The sequence below is a fragment of the Rousettus aegyptiacus genome, unplaced genomic scaffold (genome assembly GCF_014176215.1).
Source record: "Rousettus aegyptiacus isolate mRouAeg1 unplaced genomic scaffold, mRouAeg1.p scaffold_m13_p_13, whole genome shotgun sequence".
Taxonomy (NCBI): Eukaryota; Metazoa; Chordata; class Mammalia; order Chiroptera; family Pteropodidae; genus Rousettus; species Rousettus aegyptiacus.
Window position 1 is genome coordinate 32,138,845 of NW_023416288.1, and position 17,847 is coordinate 32,156,691.

Below are 17,847 nucleotides of genomic sequence, written 5' to 3' on the forward strand. Positions count from 1 at the left end.
CTAATAGGGAAGATAATGAGGAAAGGGTGCAGAGGCTAGTTGCAGTATCTAGAAGTTGTTCCTCCACAAAGAAACATGGGTGGGGGAGGCTCTCATCCACCAACAGCAAAACTAGCCAAAAAGGTGTCCAATGCCTCCCAGAGCCCTGGGATGCCTGCTCTGCAGGTAGCTCATCATATGTGTGAAAGGCAGGCCAAATACACACCAAGAAAGGAAATCCAACAGGTTGTATCACGCACTGACTGCACCAAGCCTTAAGCCCTAGGCCATATACTGGGAATGCATGGATAAATTCACACTCAGGGGGATGGGCAAATTACAGCTGGGGCTTAGACCCCACGCTACCACCATTGGGAGCCTTGAAGAGTTTTATAGTACGATACTCAACTACTTTGGGGAATAAATGGAAAATCTCTTTCCCCAGAGTCACTTTCCCCCTACCCAGATATATTCCAGGCACTCTGCTGAATTGTGGGATCCAGTAGAGAAGGAAACGGAGCTTTGGTGGAGCCTCACATGTCACCATACATTCCGACTCTGCTTTTGGAGAACAGCCTAAGACTGGCTCTACTCTATCAGAGAAAATTCTGGATGACCTGTAAAGTCCCTTCTACTCTGTGATTCTTCCTTAACTTTCTCCGCCTCTTTGAGTTTTCCTTCTCCTATATTTGATGTGCGGCTGTCAGCTTCCTGCTGGTGATGCTGGATTCGGAGTAGGTATCCACTCAGCTGGGAAGCTGCCCCTGACCCCTTAGCGGGCTGGGCTTGCTGGCTTTGTGCTCTGCGCTTTGGCGCACCGTGTAGGTCTCAAGCAGCGACCCTCTCTTTAAGTTCCTTGAGGGCAGGGGCGGTTTCTTAGTCAACTTCACACCTGCAGCACCCATCACAATGCCTGGGACAAAGCCGACACTCAATAAATATTTGCCGCACTAAACAATCCCTCCAACCAAAATGAACTCGTTTTCTGCAGCAGTTTCTAGGAAGCTCCAAATCTCAAAATTCCAAGGACAGATTAAGGACAAAACTCCAAGTAAGAGCAAGGCCTGGGAGGGCGGGTCCGTCCACGGGGTGGGGGCGGCTGTGACCTGCAGAGCGCCCTGGGGCGAGGCGTGGGGGACTGGGAGCGGAGACACTTCACTTTATCGGACTGCCAGGAGTTTCATCACGCAGCCTGCGGTGCAGTGAACGACCCCCACGCCCAGGGACGTGTTTGTGGCGGACTTTCCTGCGTCCCAGGGCCGGGGCTGGGGGATCTGCGCGTCGCCCGGGCGGCCGGCAGGGGGAGCGCGAGGGCCTCGGGGCGCGGGGGGGGGCGCGGGGGGGGGGCGCGGGGGGGGCGGGGCCGGCCGGGCGGGGCGCGGGCGGGCGGGGCGCCTGGGCCACCTTTTGGTTGGCTGCCTGCGGGTGCCGACGGCCCAGGCTCCTTTTAAACTTGGTCTCGCCGAGGCCCTCCCTTTTCGGCAGCGGCGCGCGCCTGGGTGAGTGACCTCTGACTGGCTCGCCGCCGGGGCCGGCCACGTGGCCTGGGGTCTCCCCGGTGACACTTAGTAGGTGCGCCCCTCCTTGTCCCCGTTCTCGCCTGCTCCGGACCGGGGAGCCCCTGGGATGGCCCCTCTCGGGTGGGGACACCCTCCGCCAGTGGCCCGCGCGCCCCTGGGATCCGGGCCACAGGGAGCTTCACGCTCCTTTTAAATACAAAGTTAACATTTCGAGAACCAACGGGCCCGGGGCGGAGGCGCAGAGCCCAGGGCGGAGTCGGGGTTCTTGGCGCACCCCAGCCCTGCCTGCGCGGGGTTTCTGGTGACCCCGACAGTGCCGGTTTCGGAAGTGGGTGAGGGCACGATCCGAAACGCTTTAAGCTTCCGTGGGGAGCGTTGTAATACCGGGGTGAGCGACAAGCCGAGGCAACTCAGCCCGCACAGTAACGTCCCCGCCACCGAGCCCTTCAGTGGACACTGCGCTCGGTGGTTGGGCTGGTTTTTTTTTTTTTTTTTTTTTTTGAAGGTCCGGGGTGACTCTTGGCGGAAAGGATAACATTTGCAGGGAGTGAGGCCACCAGGGTTTTCTGTTCTGGGGGGAAATCTGAGCCACTGGAGCCCACCAAGGCAGAGAAACGTGCGAGGCTGCCCTGGAGCACTAAGTTTACGGGAGCCTCCTGCTGTGGGGGGGGGGGCATTTTAAGTATTCATTACTGGCGGTAGCCACTGCTGTAGAAAGGGTTACTGTCCGAATGTCGTGGGATTTGTGCAGATTTAGATTTAGAGTTCAGTAAGTGAATGAAGGAATCATTGTAACTATCACAGGTATCACTTAGTAATCTTTTGAAATGTGAGGCTTGTGGGGTTTACGTGTTGGCCTCAGAGTTGTGAAAGATCTTTTTTACTGATGAGACAACCAAGTAGAATGTCAGTCTGATCACTTAGTATGTGGGATATAAACCTAAAAGCAACAAATGAACAGGACAGAGACTCATAGACAGGAACTATAGACTAGTGGTTACCAGAGGGTAGGGGGTGGGGAGGAGAGAATGGTAGATGGGGGAAAGGGGGTCAAATACAGAAGGGAGGGAGAGGGTGAAGTGGGTAAAGGGGATCAAATATATGGTAGCTGAAGGAAACTGGACTTAGGGTGGTAAACACAATAGAATATACAGATGTCAAATGATAATGTACACCTGAAAATTATATGATTGTATTAACCAATGTTACCCCAACAATTTTAAAAAATAAAAATAAAAAATAATGAAATAAAATAACAAAAAATGAAAGAGGAAGGAAGGCATAGTGTTGCAGGCCATGTTCCAGCCTCCCCCCGCCCCCAATCCATCTGTATAGACCCAAAGCAAACAGACACTATCCCCTGCCCCAGTACCTCAGTCTTTTGTGAACAGCCCTACAACACAGGGAAACAGAATGCCAGGCTTTATTTTACAATTGCCATAGGTGTCGAGCCAAACTTTAAACCATTCCATCTGAGAAAGGGACGTGGGCTGAGAGACCCAGGCATCTCTTCAAAGAGGAGGGGGACTTGAGCCAGTGTCTTTTTAAGGACTGAGCAAGTGCTGAGGACTGTTCTCAACTCTTCCTCTGGGTAAATAAGTTTCCAGGCTTCCTTTGGTTTTTAACTCCTAAAGATTTGTTTCAGTTGTTTCTAGGCAAATACTGTTGCCAGTAATGTTATTTTTTCTAAAACTGATATTCCTGCTAATGTAACAAAGTTAGGAAGATGGTGACTGTTGACAGTCTATTAAGTAGAATCCTAGAGTATAGGGACTTATTGAACTATTCATTTTACTCCTGGCTGGATATTACAGGAAATTCCCAACTGTCAGGAAATTTGGAGAATGTAGCTTTTTAAAACAGGAATTATATTCAAAGGTAGCTTTTCATCAAAGGTCCCTGACAGGTCTCTGTAATAAAAGACACTAGCAAAACAAAGTTACCAGATGATAATCTTAACACTGTTTTCATTTTTCTACCAGGCTCAGTCCAGTTCAGGATGCTGACAAACTTCAGGTAAATGGAGAGAATTTGGATTGAGTTATTAACTAGTTGATTAGAATTCTTGGCCAAGGATGAGAACTCTAATCTGATTGGATATGCTTCTGCTCTGATGGGTTAAAGGATTTACCTGAGGCCAACTTGATAAGAATTTATTAAATGCAGTCACATCCCTTCCTATTTTAAAAGAGTTTAAGTGATTGATATTTACTCTTTCAAAATGTTTGTCTTTTCCATTGGTAGCCATTTTGAGTTCAAGTCTTCCAGAAAGAAGGCTGAGGTGGTGAATTAAGACTTTGAGTAAAAAAAAAAAAAAAAAAATGTTTTCATGTCAGAACATTGTGTCTGAGTTGACAATGTAATATGTTGGGAAATTTTATTGCCTACGGTTTTATATTTGTTCTCTTGATAACATGTCTTATTTAGCACTTGCTGATCTAATTACGTGCTGTGATACTTCCTTTACAGGGCTGGTGCTTGAAAAACAGAATTGTGTCACTTCAAAGAAGATAAGGTGTATTCGAACATGTGATGATTGACATATAGAGAAGGTTTTGCTTTCCTTGTCCCTTTCGTGATGGCAGCAGTAGTAAATTGTGAGAAGTTGACAAATATCTGTAAGAACATATCTGCCCCAAAGAGAATTTATATAGAATTCAGTTCCATTATTTAAAAGAGCTTTTCTGTCACCTGGCCCCTGCCTGCAGCTTGACAAAGTAACTAGATTAGCTGTTCTACTATCTTAAGACAACTTTGTCAACTGCGCTTTAATTTACAAAGGTTATTTTAAATTCCATTCTTCTGACTAAAGCATCCTTTTAAAAACTAGGTTTTACATCCTTCATATTTTCCCATCACTGGTTATTAATGATTAAATTTGACCCTTTTGACAGAAAACCAGTGGATTCCTAGGGAGGGTTTGGTTGCAAAGGGGCACGAGGGAGTTTTGAGGAGCCATTCTACTTGATTATGGTGATAATTGTGCTTTGGTCCAATTTGGTCCGAATTTTACTGAATGTAAATTATGTTTCAATAAACATGACTTTAAAAACTTACCCTTTCTGGCATCTTAATGACACTTCCAATGAAATCTATGGGAAGGCAGTCTTGGGTCAGCACCTGACTTTCTGATATGTTAAAAGTGGCAAAAACATCAACATCACTTCGGGGTGTAAGTCACATAAAGTGACTAGTAAACACCTGAGAAACAGGACCAAAAGGTATATGCTGGCTCACTTATCAAGGATGTAAAATTACTATTTATGGGAATTTCAGGCAACAACATATTTCTCGTCGTGGCTGCATTTTAAATCTCACCTGTGGATGGCACTTCCTCAGTCTCTTATCAATCCATTCTGGTGGCTATACAGTAGCAGGAAACGGAGTGTAAAAGTTCAGTTCTGCCCATTTGTCAGCACTACTTTGAGTTCCTTCCATCCTTGCTTTCCACATTGGCAATATTCTCTTCCAAGAAAATGGCTTGGCCAATACTGGCTAGCAAGGGAATTAGGGAAATAAAGTGAGGTGCTAGGTACTAAGTCATTGGTCTTGCGTCATCTTAAAGCTTGATGGCATAAGCAACGTAGTTTACTCCTGAAGGAATCAGTCCAAACTGTCCCTTTTTCTCTTGGGAAAGGCAAAGATGCTTTTGAAAAGAGGAATGGGCCAAGCATTGAGCCATAGTAGGTTCTCTCAGGCAGTATGTCTACCCTGCAGAGCCTGTTGATTCTGCCTTCATGACTGGGTGCTACAAACAGCTGCATGGTGCCAGCTTACCCGGAGGAGCAAACTGCCCCTTGGATACCCCCTTGTGGTTCCAGGTTTGATACATTCCCCGTTTCGTCTCCCCCAAATCACCCCTATACCATGGCAACCCAGAGTTGTCCAGTACCTTGGTTAAGTAAAATAAGTAGCATCACCGAAGAAAATGGGATGAGTCGAGCCACTCGCAAGGCTCTGCAGTCAACGTGCCCTCCTTGACAACACGTGCCAACGTATGGAGCGGAGCTAAAGCAAGTGGAAAGATGCCAACGTGACTATTAAATGACCAGGCGGTTCTTCTGTGCTCAAGTGCCCTGAGGAGAAATGAAGTGAATTGGTTCGAATTAAATGTTTTCAAAGAGGATTTATTAAGCCCAAGGGAGGAGCTTGGGCATGAAAAGGCTCATGACTATAAAAGGATGATTGAAATGCAGTTTTATGCTAATGGTTACTATTTCTTTGAAAATGTGTAATTCCACATTTAATTAAGAATTTCAGTCACTAACCTAAGGTGTGACTTGCCCAGAGTCACAGTTAGTCTATTGCTCTGTCAGTTCAGGTCGATTGAGTCAATTTGATTTTGAGAACAGGGATATTCCATTTTTGACAGGTACTCAAATGTGTTCCTAAGCCCTTGATTACAGGTAGTTTTTGTTTCTTAAAAGCAAGCAAATCTTTGAAGTTCAAGTGAATATCCCAAACTAAGATGTACTTCTTGAGATTCCTAAAACTAAATATTTATATAATTTGGCAAATATTTACCGTGTTCTCCCTGTGTGTTAAGTTCTGTGATAGACGATTCCTGACTCTGGACTTTACACAATGTGACTTACCCATATCGCTGTGTTAGATGAAGCTGATTAGAATGTGCCCCGGTCAACTTCTGTTACGAGGAATAATTTCACTTAGTATCTGAGTGGCTATCTGAAAGATTCAATTGTGAGGACAAACTAAAGCATTTCACCTGTCCACTCACCACTCCACCCGCGCCGCACTACCCCGCCACCACATTTCCAGACGACGTGGGGTGGCTTATACACAAATAGCAAACTATACAATAATTAGAGGAGAGGATGAAAGCTCTGCAAGAAGACAGCAGGATTATCAAACAAGCCATTAAACCTCGTGCTTTAAGCTCCTGCCCACTTAGCGATGAGCCTCCGAGGAGCCAGAGAAGAGAGCCAGCAGGCAAAGTCGTTATTTGGCACTTGAATGTAAGTTTAAAACGGAGGAAGGGAAGGGGGAGGGGTCATATGCATTCTAGGCTCTTTGGAACCCAAGTGAGAAGAAGCTTCTTCCACCTCATGATCTCAAGTACCTTGAAAGACGAAGAACACAGAAGGTTGTCTGAATAACTAAACCAGGATCTAGAGACAGTGGAGATTGATGCACTCAACTCTAGCGAGTCAGATCAGCTGGCCAGTGAGCCCTGTGCGGCTGGATCTACTCAGCTGATTGTCAAGCCAAAAGTCAGGGAGAACCTCTTTAGAGAAAAGCTATGTTGAGATTACATGGACAGATAAACAACCAGAGATGTGTTTGAAAGGCTTATTTTATTTTGTACTCATAAAGGTTGTCTTCCCAAAATTTACCTTCTATTCACAAACTGAAAAGTTCTGGTTCCAACATTTTGTTACCAAGTTGTTATTTATCACAGTCTGGGACTGACTAGGCAACCATGACTAGAAGGCCCCCTACTGGATATTGTCTGTACTGCAAGGGGCCGGTTGTTTTGAGAACCCACTTCAGTTGCCCACTGCATTTCTAGAGGGACAGCTCCACATCTGTTTCAGAGATAAAATCCAGTCGAAATATTGTAATCTATGTCACCACGACATGTTCTTGGGAACAGAGCAGAACACGGTAGTTGACGAAAGAGCCTGACACCATTGATTTTCCAGTTGAACAAATGCCCTCTCCCCCCAGAGCAGAATAGAGCCCACTGTATCATTTACAGACCCCCTACAGTGGAGATATGTGTGGAACTTTGTGAATGATGGAGTCCAAACTGCACTCCAATACAGTCACCACTGGCCGCTGTGGCTTTTGAGTGCTTGAAATGTGCCTCATCTGACCTGAGATGCGCTGAGGTGTTAAAAAAAAACATCAGCTTTGGAAGAATTAATGTTAAAGAATGTAAAAATCTCAGCTTCATATTGATTATAAGTTGAATGATAATATTTTGGGTCTATGGGGTTAAATGAAATATTAAAAATTCTATAAACGTAATTTGCATTATATTGCCATTGGGTAGCGCTGGTATAAAACACGAATCAAAATATTCATGAAAGCGTGAAGATGGTGGTTCCACAATCCGATAGAGAGAAAGATGTTGCTTTTCTATTACATAGGACCTAGAGGAAAGCAAGAGTAAAATTAGCACTTCAAACGCAGAATTTACAGGTAAGCAGCTGTTTTTTCAAGGATAGGGAGCCAGTGCTTCTTAGAAGACCTGACGTAAATTCTACACTCAAGCTGCTAGCACTTCTGAGGATTTTAAATAAGACTTCAGGAGGATGTATTTAGTAAACAGTCTTCTGTCCTTCAAAGACTACTCTGTACAAGTACTTATGTGCTCATTAGAACAATCGAGGGCCAGAGGACTTGTTATGCTACATCTCATCAAAATACAACTTCATTAGTGAAGAATCCTTATGATGAGCAGGTCTGGTTTCCCATCTAGTTAGTTTGGGGGTATGTGTGTGTGTGTGCGTGCATGCATGCATGTGTGCGTGTGTGTGTGTGTGTCTGTAGCGGTCTTTCAGATTTGTTTGTTTGTTTGTTTGTTTGTTTGTTTTATGGAAGAAGAGAGATTGGGGGAGGTGATACTATGTATTACCAGAACTTGTACAAAGTACATTTAAAAAAGAAAAAAAAACTACCTTATGTTAAAGCAAAATGTTCTATGAAATTCTCTCCTTTCTTTGCTTTCTCTTAACTTGACTCTGAAAAGCAGATCTGTGCAAAATCCCCTTTTGTAGTTTCCTTATGACTAATAATGACTTTTTGTCATTTTTGTTTTTTGACAATAAGTCGATTCTTCCCTTGGATTTCATATTTCTCTAAAGCAATGGTTCTTAAGAGGGGCTGGTACAGAGAGACAATTTTGCCCTCCTTTGGGACGTTTGGTAATGTCTGAAGACACTTTTGATTCTCACAACTTGGAGGTGAGGGGTACTTACAGCATCCAGAGGGTAGAGGCCAGAGATGCTGCAAAATATCCTACAATGTACAGGACAGCACCACATCAAAGGACTGTCTGACCCCAAATGCGTAGAGGTTAAGAAACCCTGTCTTAGAAAACGCCATTCCCACCAATGCCAACCTGCTAAGGGGCTACTCGGCATGCTACAGGTTATTCCCAAAATGTGACTTTCCCACACACGAAAAGTGCTCTGTACTTTGGAGCCAGAGGGGGCTTCATTACTAGCCTCATGGTTCTCACTTCTAAGTGAATGTCTATTATCACGGCATTTACAAAATAGCAATTCGTTATTTTAAATGAAGAGCCATAGGGATTTTTTTCTAGGCTTCTCAGCTTGTTTTCACATTGTTTACAAGTGACCAGAAACTCAAAATTAGCTCATCACAAACTTGATCAGAACTGGTCAAAATAGACATTTTAGCTTGATCACTGAGGTGTAGCTTGCTCAGGTCTTTGAGGAACTGTCATACCTCTGACCTGGACAGAGTCCAGAAACCACCCAAAGGTTATTACCATGACCTGCTTCTCCAACAAATAGCTTCTGTCCTCTTGAGGGGCACTTAGCACATCAAAAGAACATCCACACACCAGCTATAGAACAAAACAACACACATAAGGAATTGAGACCAAACATCATTGACCAGAAGATTCTAACTAAATTTTAGAATCTGAGGAACAATAAAAACCAAAAACACTGAATCATTACTCTGGCAAAATTAAAACAAACCCCTTGAGGTCGCGTGGAGAGGAATCCGGGTTTAGTTAGTGAGCACGCCGTGGGTCAGACCCCTTTCAAACTCCGGAGTCTCCATCATCACAAAGATGTATTGAATGTGGTTGATTCTTTTGGCAAAGGTGGTGGGTGACACAACTGGCCTCAAATGTAGCAGCAGCACAAGGTAGGCACTTAGTAGCAACACGGGGCAATCACTGGTAACGCTCAAGATGGGGCCAGTGTTTCTAGAGCTCTGAGCAGTCAGAGGAGCTGCCTACCTCTCAGGTCAAAGTGCCTTTCTTCACTGTCTTCTGAGCATGGACATTTTTAATCTTACACTTTCTTGCGTAAAAAAAAATACAGTGTGTGCCCCGTGGTTACAAACAGCAAGGAGATGAAGACCAGCATGCCAAACTGCTGAAGCCATGGGGCCAACATGACGAGGATGAAGTGGATGAGGTCCATGAGGTAATTCAGGGAGCACTGCACGCCACTCACAGCCCCGCGCTCCGTTTCTGGAATGTTCTCCTGAAGAAGCTGAGTCACAGTGAGGTCAAAAGACCAGAGACCTACAGGGCAGCAGTATTGGGGGAGAAAAAAAATGTGAATTCAGTGAGAATTCTGACAAAGATTGGTTTTGTCGTTCTTTCTCTTGCTCAGTTTCCTCATCTGCGAAATGGGGACATTTAGAGCATCTTCACTGGAGGATTACGCGATACGGTATTGTGAAGGTCATAGGTTGTGCCTGGCCATCGTGCCATTTGTATGTCTTCCTAGCAGAAATTCAAATGACCTGGGGGTTGCTGGTGTGCAGCTGAAACTGTTAAAAGCGCCAGTGCCCAGGACATACTGTGCCTTGGTTCACTTGGTTGCCAAACCATAGTCACCATCATAATCTGTGGTACTATAATCATCTTTTGGGGTCACCATTACCACCACCATTGCTAGATAATGACAAAACTTCATTTTGGGTGTATTTATTTATACCTTCCACTTCACTTCAAAATGTTTAGGAAACATTTTGAGAGCAATCTTTGGCTTCAAATCTAGTACGAATTCCAGAGTTTTCCTTTTCACTCCTGGTTTAGCAGAGAAAGAATTAGACTCCTCTCTCCCCTGCATCTCCCACTTTTAACCACATAAAGAGGCTAAGTTTGACTGCACTTCAGAAGCACCCTCAGGACCTGCCACACAGGCATCGAATAGGGCCGACGCCATCCGAGGTGAAGACAGTGTTGTCCTTGAGTGACAGCATCTGCCCCGTGGGTTCTGGTGCCTCCTCCAGGGGCACCTGCTCCCAGCTTCTGCCCGCCTGGTTGGTTTACCAGCCAGTTGGCCTGGATTCCCTGAGACCCAGCTCTGGCCCTCCAGAAGCTCCCTGGTAGCCTCCGTCTGGATCCCCAGACCTAGTCTTGAACTCAAGAATTATTTGGAGCAAATATGCCATGTTTTCCAGAACCTGCCTTTGCAGGGTACTGGCCTTGCCTTCTGTCCTCCTGGGCTGCCCCTGTCACCCTGCTGTGGCCCCCACTTGGGGGTCCTGACAACACCCCTCCCCCCCATTTTCTTGGGCTGTCCTGACCACCTTGCACGGCCTCTAAGTCTCAGGGCTTGGCCCACCAAAGCGTTTGCCCTGTGCTGGACTCTGACGGGAGCTCGCCTATAAAATCCGCTCACGTGGCCCTCAACGAGCACAACCTACAGAGCCAGGAAGTGTTTGCAACATGCTGCAGTGGTACAATGTGAAGTGCTCCAAGCAGTGAAGGCTAATTATGCACTGACAGAATTATTTCTAAACCGAAGGCACAAAGAGCTATAGTTCTTAGGTTTTAGAAAGCAAAGTGATTTACGGGCAATATGCCAACTTGTGTTGTAGCCAAAGTTCTGTAACTTAGTTTCCACCAGAATGCAAACAAATATTTACTGAGCATATCTAAAATGAGCCCTGTGCTTGGGGATACATGGTAGATACCAAGGCAGGCCACAGGCCACTAGTCCTGATGAGAAGTCCAGGCATCGTGGCCACCAGGCCTGGGCCATGCTAACCAAGTGAACCAAGGCACAATATATCCTGAGCACTGGGGCTTTTAACGTGTGCAAGTTCAACAGCATGCCACCAACCCCAAGGCCATTTGTAATTCTGCTAGGAATAAATGTAAAGGGCATTTGCTGGCCTTGGATGTGTGGGAGCTACAGAGCATCCATTTCATTTAGCATGGTGGTTCTTTCTGCCCATCCCTTACACCATAGTGTTCTTGAAAGCACAGAATTTCCAGCCAGAACATAAGAATGATGATAATGGCTGGAGATGAGAGTTAATGTTTAACAAGTAGTTCCCATACTTAAAGAAAGTTGTGTGCTCACCACGTTACCTACAGGAATTACTCCCATGCATCCTCGGGACTTCCTTGACAGGTAGGTACTGTCATTATTTTCTCATCTTACAGAGAAAGACATGGGCAGCTCAGGTAACTTGCCGACATCATCAGGCCACCTGGCTCCATGTCTGAGCTGTCTCCCCCAGGAGTGTCAAGAGTGTCCTATGTCTCTGGCATCCTTATCCAGAGGCAGCTAAAAGAACAGCTATTGCAATGGAGAAAAGCCCGAGGTTTCTCTCATACCGGATGCTTCTCCAGATTGCAGGCACTGCCAGACAGATTTCACATTTGATCATTTCCTTTGTGTCAGGAAGGATCAAGTCACCTGGGGACAGGAATACTGGGAGATTTTTCTTTTTCCTTTTGAACTAAATACTTGATTATCATAATATAATGTGAATTGCATAAATCTTAAGTGGCCAACCTGCTCTCAATTGATCATGCAATTAAAGGCCAAAGTGCCAGCCAAATACCCTAACAAAAGATACCCATGGGACACTACACTTAGACTGTTTTAGAGGTTAGGTAACCTCCAGATGAAAGCACAGGTCACTAAATCAGCATTTGGAATTAGGAACACAGTTTCTTTCTCATGTATACACATTGTATCAGAGAAATAAGGTTCCCGGCTAGCCCATGGTTTTATAACCTGGTAAATTGGACCTACAAAATTTCCCTTTCGCTCTCCCAAGATTCCAAAGCTCTACAGACCAAACAAGGGTTTCTAGGTCTCCGTGGGAGAAATGAGGAACATACCACCCCAGCCCCCTGCTCCAGAAGTGAGAAGGCGAAGCGCTGGGCCCCAGAGGTGCAGGGCCCCTGCTGAAGCCTGGTGCCTGGAGTGGTGGATGAGGTGTGCAGAGGAGGTACGCAAGACGCTTGCTCAGCGAATGAGGAAGACTCGCTGCGTTTTTGATCCACTCCTTTCGCCACTTCCCACTTCGCTTATTTCTGACGTGGGAGTGGGGAATTGGCTGGCTCTGAGCTGTGGCCCCGGGGAGGGGCTTTGAAGGTGGTGTGTTTTGGTTTGGGAGAGGGAACAGGGCTTGGGCAAAGAAAGGATTGCTCTGGGTAGAAACCTGATCACTGGGATTCCACATCTAAGAGCAAGACCCAGACTCTTCCCAGGCTGCGGATCTGCGAGTCTCATCACTTGAGCCAGTATACTGTTAAGTGGTTTCTGTTGCCGTCACTTTTGACCCTCAACGTGTCACTGCTGGATTCATCAGGCATCAAATAACCAAAATTTAAAAAAAAAAAAAAAGTGTTTTTTAAACTCCCTAAGTAAATCAGATATGTGCTCACTGCCATGTGGTTGATGGCAGAGTTCAGAAACCAAGTTCTTGGGGACAGACAAGCTTATCGACCCTCAGAGTTAGGCACCCTGTCCCTGGGAAAGGATTTCACTCCCCACCCCCCAGGCAGCTTAAGAAAAGCCTGGGCCCCAACGAGCTCGGTCTCCTCTTGGTCCTTGGCCCCCTCTCCCCACGCCAGTTCCACAGAGAAAGGATCCAGGTCAGAGCGCTTCTTTGATGTAGATGCCGTCCATAGCATTTACACGCCTGACACCCAGGAAATAACTATTTTCACTGCCCCAAATCTCCATGTTTTCACATCTCAGCCTTCGTTCAACTGTCTGCCTGGCCCAGAGCAGTCCTCCCTCTCCACGACGTCTGCCTGGCTTGGCCTTCGGGGATCTCTTAATTCTGTCTCCTTCCAGGAAGGCTTCCCCAATCCACAAAATAAGATTGGGTGTCCCTCCTCAGCCATTAAAAATAAAAGAGAGAGAAATCTTACCACTTGCCACAACATGAATGGACCTAGAGGGTGTTATGCTGAGTGAAATAAGTCAGGCGGAGAAAGACAGACACCATAGGATTTCACTTACATGTGGAATCTAAAGAACAAACTAAATGAACAAACAAAGGAACAATAGACTCACAGACACAGAGAACACACTGGCGATTGCCAGGTGAGAGGGGAGTTGAGGGGGTGGGTGAAAAAGGGGAAGGGATTAGAAAGCACAAACTGGCAGTTACGAAATAGTCACAAGATGTAGAGCAGAGCACAGGGAGCATAGCCGATAACACGGTAACAACTACGCATAGTGCCCAGTGGGATCACTTCAGAAATTACGTAAACGTCTAACCACTATGCTGCACACCTGAAACTAATGTAAAATAATACTGAATGTCAACTCTGATTTTTTTTTTAAAAAAAAGATTGAGTGTCCCTCCTCTGCCTTCCTAATCCTTTTGTCCTTCCCTAACAGAACTTGGTGGCATTGGCGGTTGTTGACTACTTACTGAGCGGTCTCCCATCCCATGGACTTTGTCTGGTTCAACTGCTCTCACGTACCCAGTGTCTAGGACAGTTCTTGTCCCATAACGGGTTGTCGGCCAAGGAACAGTGAAGGCTTACAATGACACGGTGATGAGACCGTAAAATGTTTCTGAGATTACTTAGCAGACTGCGGAATCCCCACCGCCCGTGGCCCACTGCTCACCGATTCTTGCCAGGATCACGCCCGAGAAGAGCAAGCTGATGGAGATGTAAGACTCGGGATACTTGGGCTCCTGCTCGCCTTCAAACAGAACCGTGCTGTTGGTCCAGTGGATGGAGGAGCGATCGGGAAGGACCGGTTGGTTCATATTTCTTTCAAAGGAATAAACATGTACTTGGTCCTCTTTTAGCACCTCATGGTTTGAAGAAGAGTTGTTGCTTAACGGGAGTGAGAACACGGCCAGATCAAAAGGACTTCCAGGAGCGAAGACGGAAAACACGCAGAGCGTCAGACAGCCCATGTGGAGCCAGCTGGAGATGATCCCCGTGGTGACCAAGCCGTAGTGCCCCCTGAGCCGGGTGAAGAGAATAGTACCCATCAGGCCCGACAACGCCGAGAGGGCCGTGAGGATGCTGAGCAGCGAGCCTCCAACCCCTTGGGTGTAGGCGTAGCCGGCGGTGATGCAGTCGAAGCCCAGCACCGTCATGTAGAGGAAGGCCAGCCCCAGGCCGGCCAGGAAGACCGTCTGCCGGCAGCACGCCTCCCAGCCGCCGCGGCACGTGCGCAGCAGCCGCCGCGCGCTCCGAAGGCGCCGAGAAGCTCCTGCGGCCTGCCGTCCTTCAAGGCTGGACTCGCGGTCCTTTAGCTTTTCTAAAGGTTTGGGCTTGTCAAAGAATCCATCGGTGGTTTCCCAAGAGTCCATTTCACCTAAAACAAAACCCAAATCAGCTTTATGCCAGTGCCCTCCCCAAATGCCCTCAGCCCATCCCGAACCTCATCTCCTTCTTCATTGGACAATTCCCAGGTGCACCGATGGCTTCCTACCCCAAGCAACTGTGTCTCCACCTGAGGGTCTCTCTCCAGCCATAGGAACAGAAGGGCAGGAAGTCAACACCCCTGGGAATAGCCTTTGACTGATGAGGGATGAGATTTGGTGGAGAAACACCCCAGTTTCCTTAGCCCTTGGTGGGACAATTCTAAGGTACACTCCACGCAGTCTCTGAATGGTCCTGGATAGGATCGCGCTCCAACCGCCCTCTTTCACTGGCTTTTCTCCCTTCCTTGTCTTCACTCTCATCCCTTCACTATGCCTCCTGGGATCACCTTCCAAAAACATTAGTTTTCGCCCCAAATCCTTGTCTCAAGGATTGCTATGGAGAGAACCCAAACTAAGGCACACGGTGCGGTGAGGAAGGTGGGTGTCGATGAGAAAGGGAAGGTACAGGGAAGGGTTCGCAGGACTGAGACGCGGCAATAAACTCTTGGGAATAGTGATGGGCATTTCCTTCGGTTATCTTCTTGAAGAAAGAGATACTTGTGAAAAGAAAATGATAGCTACCTTGCAGTCTTCCGGGATATAATAGGCAACGATGGCACACAAGTTTTTAAAACATACAACCCCTTTTGGTGGCATCTGATGGTCTCGCCACTGTGTCATCGTAGCTTTACTTGTGAGGGGCATTTAGCACAAATTGAGACAAGCTCTGAAAAGGACTAGAGACGCCAAATAGGGCTGAGTGTGAAGGGAGGAGAAAGGGTCAGGTGGGCCAAATCCAATCTAGACCGAGAACGGTGGGAGGGGTGGAGCTCTTGTTTATGGAAAATAATTTACTGCCAGGGCAGGTTTTTAAAAAAGAGGTAATAACAATAACAGCAACAATTTGAAAAAGAAAGCAAGAAAGCAAGAAAGCAATAAAGAAAGAAAAAGAAAAAAGAAGAAAGAAAAGAGAGAGTGGGAGAGAGGGAGAGCGGGAGGGAGGGGGAGAGAGAGAGGGAGAGAGAGAGAGAGAGAGAGAGAGAGAGAGAGAGAGAGAGAGAGAGAGAGAGAGAGAGAGACAACAGCTAGCGACAGCTAGCATCGACTTAAGTCTGCTATATGCCAGGGAGTGAAATAGGACTTTACACAGGCTGCCTTATGTGATTGTCACAACACCCCGGAGGTCAGTCCCTGTTATTGTTATCTTTACTTTATAGATAGTGAGACACAGATAATCAGAAGAAATTAACTGTGCATGGTCACAGCTAATAAATGGCAGATGACAAGAATATAGCTCTATCTATCATGTAGCTATCTCTACATCCATCTATCTACACATCTGTCCATCATTTAAATATGAATATCTGTCTGTCTCTATTAGTACACATACTTTATTCATGCAATGAGATTGGTGGGCTGTAATTACAAAACAACTTGAGAGAAAAGAGAATTAATTATAATAAGTTTGCGAAGAGAAACTCAGGTCAGAAGCAATGACCAGGCTGTTTTATGCCAGGCAGATGGGCAACATTCTCAGTAGGTAGGGATGATTCTCATCTTAGAAGAATGAGGTCATATTTACGGGCAGGTCCTCCCTCCTCCTAGCCTCATCCTAAAATTAGGGAATTTCTGATTTTGAAACACATGGCTGATAGCAGTGATGGCTGATTCATAGTATCATCTTGACTAAAGAGCAGCCCATACTACTTAATACAGTGGTCTCTAGCTTAGACTCTTTAGGGAAGATGTTTATGCATGAGATAGAAAGGAGTAATCTGCCCCCCAGGACCATGAAATCGGTTGTGCAGGTTGTATACTGCACAGGCTGCGGGGTGGAGGGGTCGGGAGAGATGCTACTCACACTGGAGTCACTCTGAATGGAGCCCTTGTACATAACCTGTGTAACTAACTGTACAACCTGTGTAACTACATGGCAGCCCCACCTACCCCTACCCATGAGATCAGCCATATGAACTGCATGACCGAGGGCACAGCTGGAGCCTCCTGATTTCTCACTGTTTCTAGGCAAATTTGGAGACAGAATGTTGAGATTATGATGAGACACATCTCTGGGAAAAAGAAACGAGACACTGACATAAAGGAGAATAAAAAGAGCGAAAGCCGCCTCTGAGTTTTCATTACCTTGACTGCTCACAGCCTCCTGTTGCCTTTCTAGGAAATGCCCCCCTGCTTGTTGCTGGGGTTTTTTGGCCAGTTGGGGAACTAGTTGATAAACCCTGGACAGAAATAGAAACTCTACAAGAAGTGAGATCAAGTTCCATCCAAGAATGAAACCACAACCGATCACATGAGATGCCCATGTCATCACCTGGCCCACGGACAGGGGAGCAAATATATTGATGATCTGGTCCAGCCGCCGGACTGCTGCATTCATCCCTGTAAGTCAGAGGAAGGAAACAGTCTAATTGTACATTTATCATAGGATTTTCAACCTGGAAAAGACCTTCAGGATCAGTTGTTGGAATCTGAACACTTAACAAATGAGTAAACTGAGGGATAGAGGCTAGGTTTCTTGGAGCTATTTAATCTAACTCCTGTCTCAGCATTCTTTTCTATTTCACCCTACTATCTTAACAACAATAATAATATTAATAGCCATTATTATGACTAGCATGTTGATAGGGGTGAGAGGTAACTAAGGGAGATAACGGTCAGAATTGGTGGAATACTTATTCTGTGCCTGGAACATAATTCTAAGCCTTCTACCTATATTCATCTTACTTAATCCTCGCAGAAATTCTAAGAAGTTGATACTATCTCCCTTCTACAAATTAGGAAACTGAGGCACAAAGAAGTTATTTGCTCAAAGTCACAGAGAAGGGAAATGGTAAAGCTGAGATTTCAACCCAGGCAGTCTGACTCCAAGTTTATTCTCTTAACTATTCCAACATCATTGAATATATTTACAAGATCGTTTTAAAAATGATAATGAACCTCATACCAGAATCTGAGCCTTATTTTAGATTTCTTTTAAATTAATTAACAGAGACTAGGAAGATTTTCTTTT

The 17,847-nt window shown here is 45.9% G+C and overlaps 1 protein-coding gene, 2 long non-coding RNA genes and 1 other non-coding gene across 7 annotated transcripts in view; 2 read left to right on the forward strand and 2 right to left on the reverse strand.

Annotated features, from left to right (window-relative positions):
* Positions 1-1,455: 1,455 nt before the first annotated feature.
* LOC107518155 lies at positions 1,456-4,555 on the forward strand. 4 transcript variants are annotated; one of them, XR_004953931.1, is made up of 4 exons: positions 1,456-1,478; positions 2,943-3,090; positions 3,482-3,515; positions 3,969-4,555. It is a non-coding gene; the product is annotated as an uncharacterized LOC107518155 (long non-coding RNA). The 4 variants fall into 4 exon arrangements; XR_001598759.2 differs by having other exon boundaries at positions 1,470-1,551; XR_004953932.1 differs by lacking the exon at positions 1,456-1,478 and adding an exon at positions 1,504-1,547.
* LOC118610882 lies at positions 3,566-3,639 on the forward strand. Its single transcript, XR_004954139.1, has one exon. It is a non-coding gene; the product is annotated as a small nucleolar RNA SNORD93 (small nucleolar RNA).
* An 84-nt stretch (positions 4,556-4,639) lies between the features above and the next one.
* LOC118610709 lies at positions 4,640-6,234 on the reverse strand. The gene is made up of 3 exons (XR_004953933.1): positions 6,095-6,234; positions 5,392-5,575; positions 4,640-4,994 (listed from the first exon to the last, which is right to left on the reverse strand). It is a non-coding gene; the product is annotated as an uncharacterized LOC118610709 (long non-coding RNA).
* A 39-nt stretch (positions 6,235-6,273) lies between these two features.
* Positions 6,274-17,847, reverse strand: part of LOC107518112 (solute carrier family 40 member 1-like) — a 31,360-nt gene continuing 19,786 nt past the window's right edge. The window contains exons 6-8 of the mRNA XM_036231058.1: positions 16,524-17,216; positions 14,066-14,770; positions 6,274-9,750 (exon numbers count right to left, since the gene is read on the reverse strand). Of these exons, the coding sequence (XP_036086951.1) occupies positions 9,515-9,750; positions 14,066-14,770; positions 16,524-17,216 (1,634 nt within the window). The 3' untranslated portion in view covers positions 6,274-9,514. The remainder of the gene's footprint in view (positions 9,751-14,065; positions 14,771-16,523; positions 17,217-17,847) is intronic.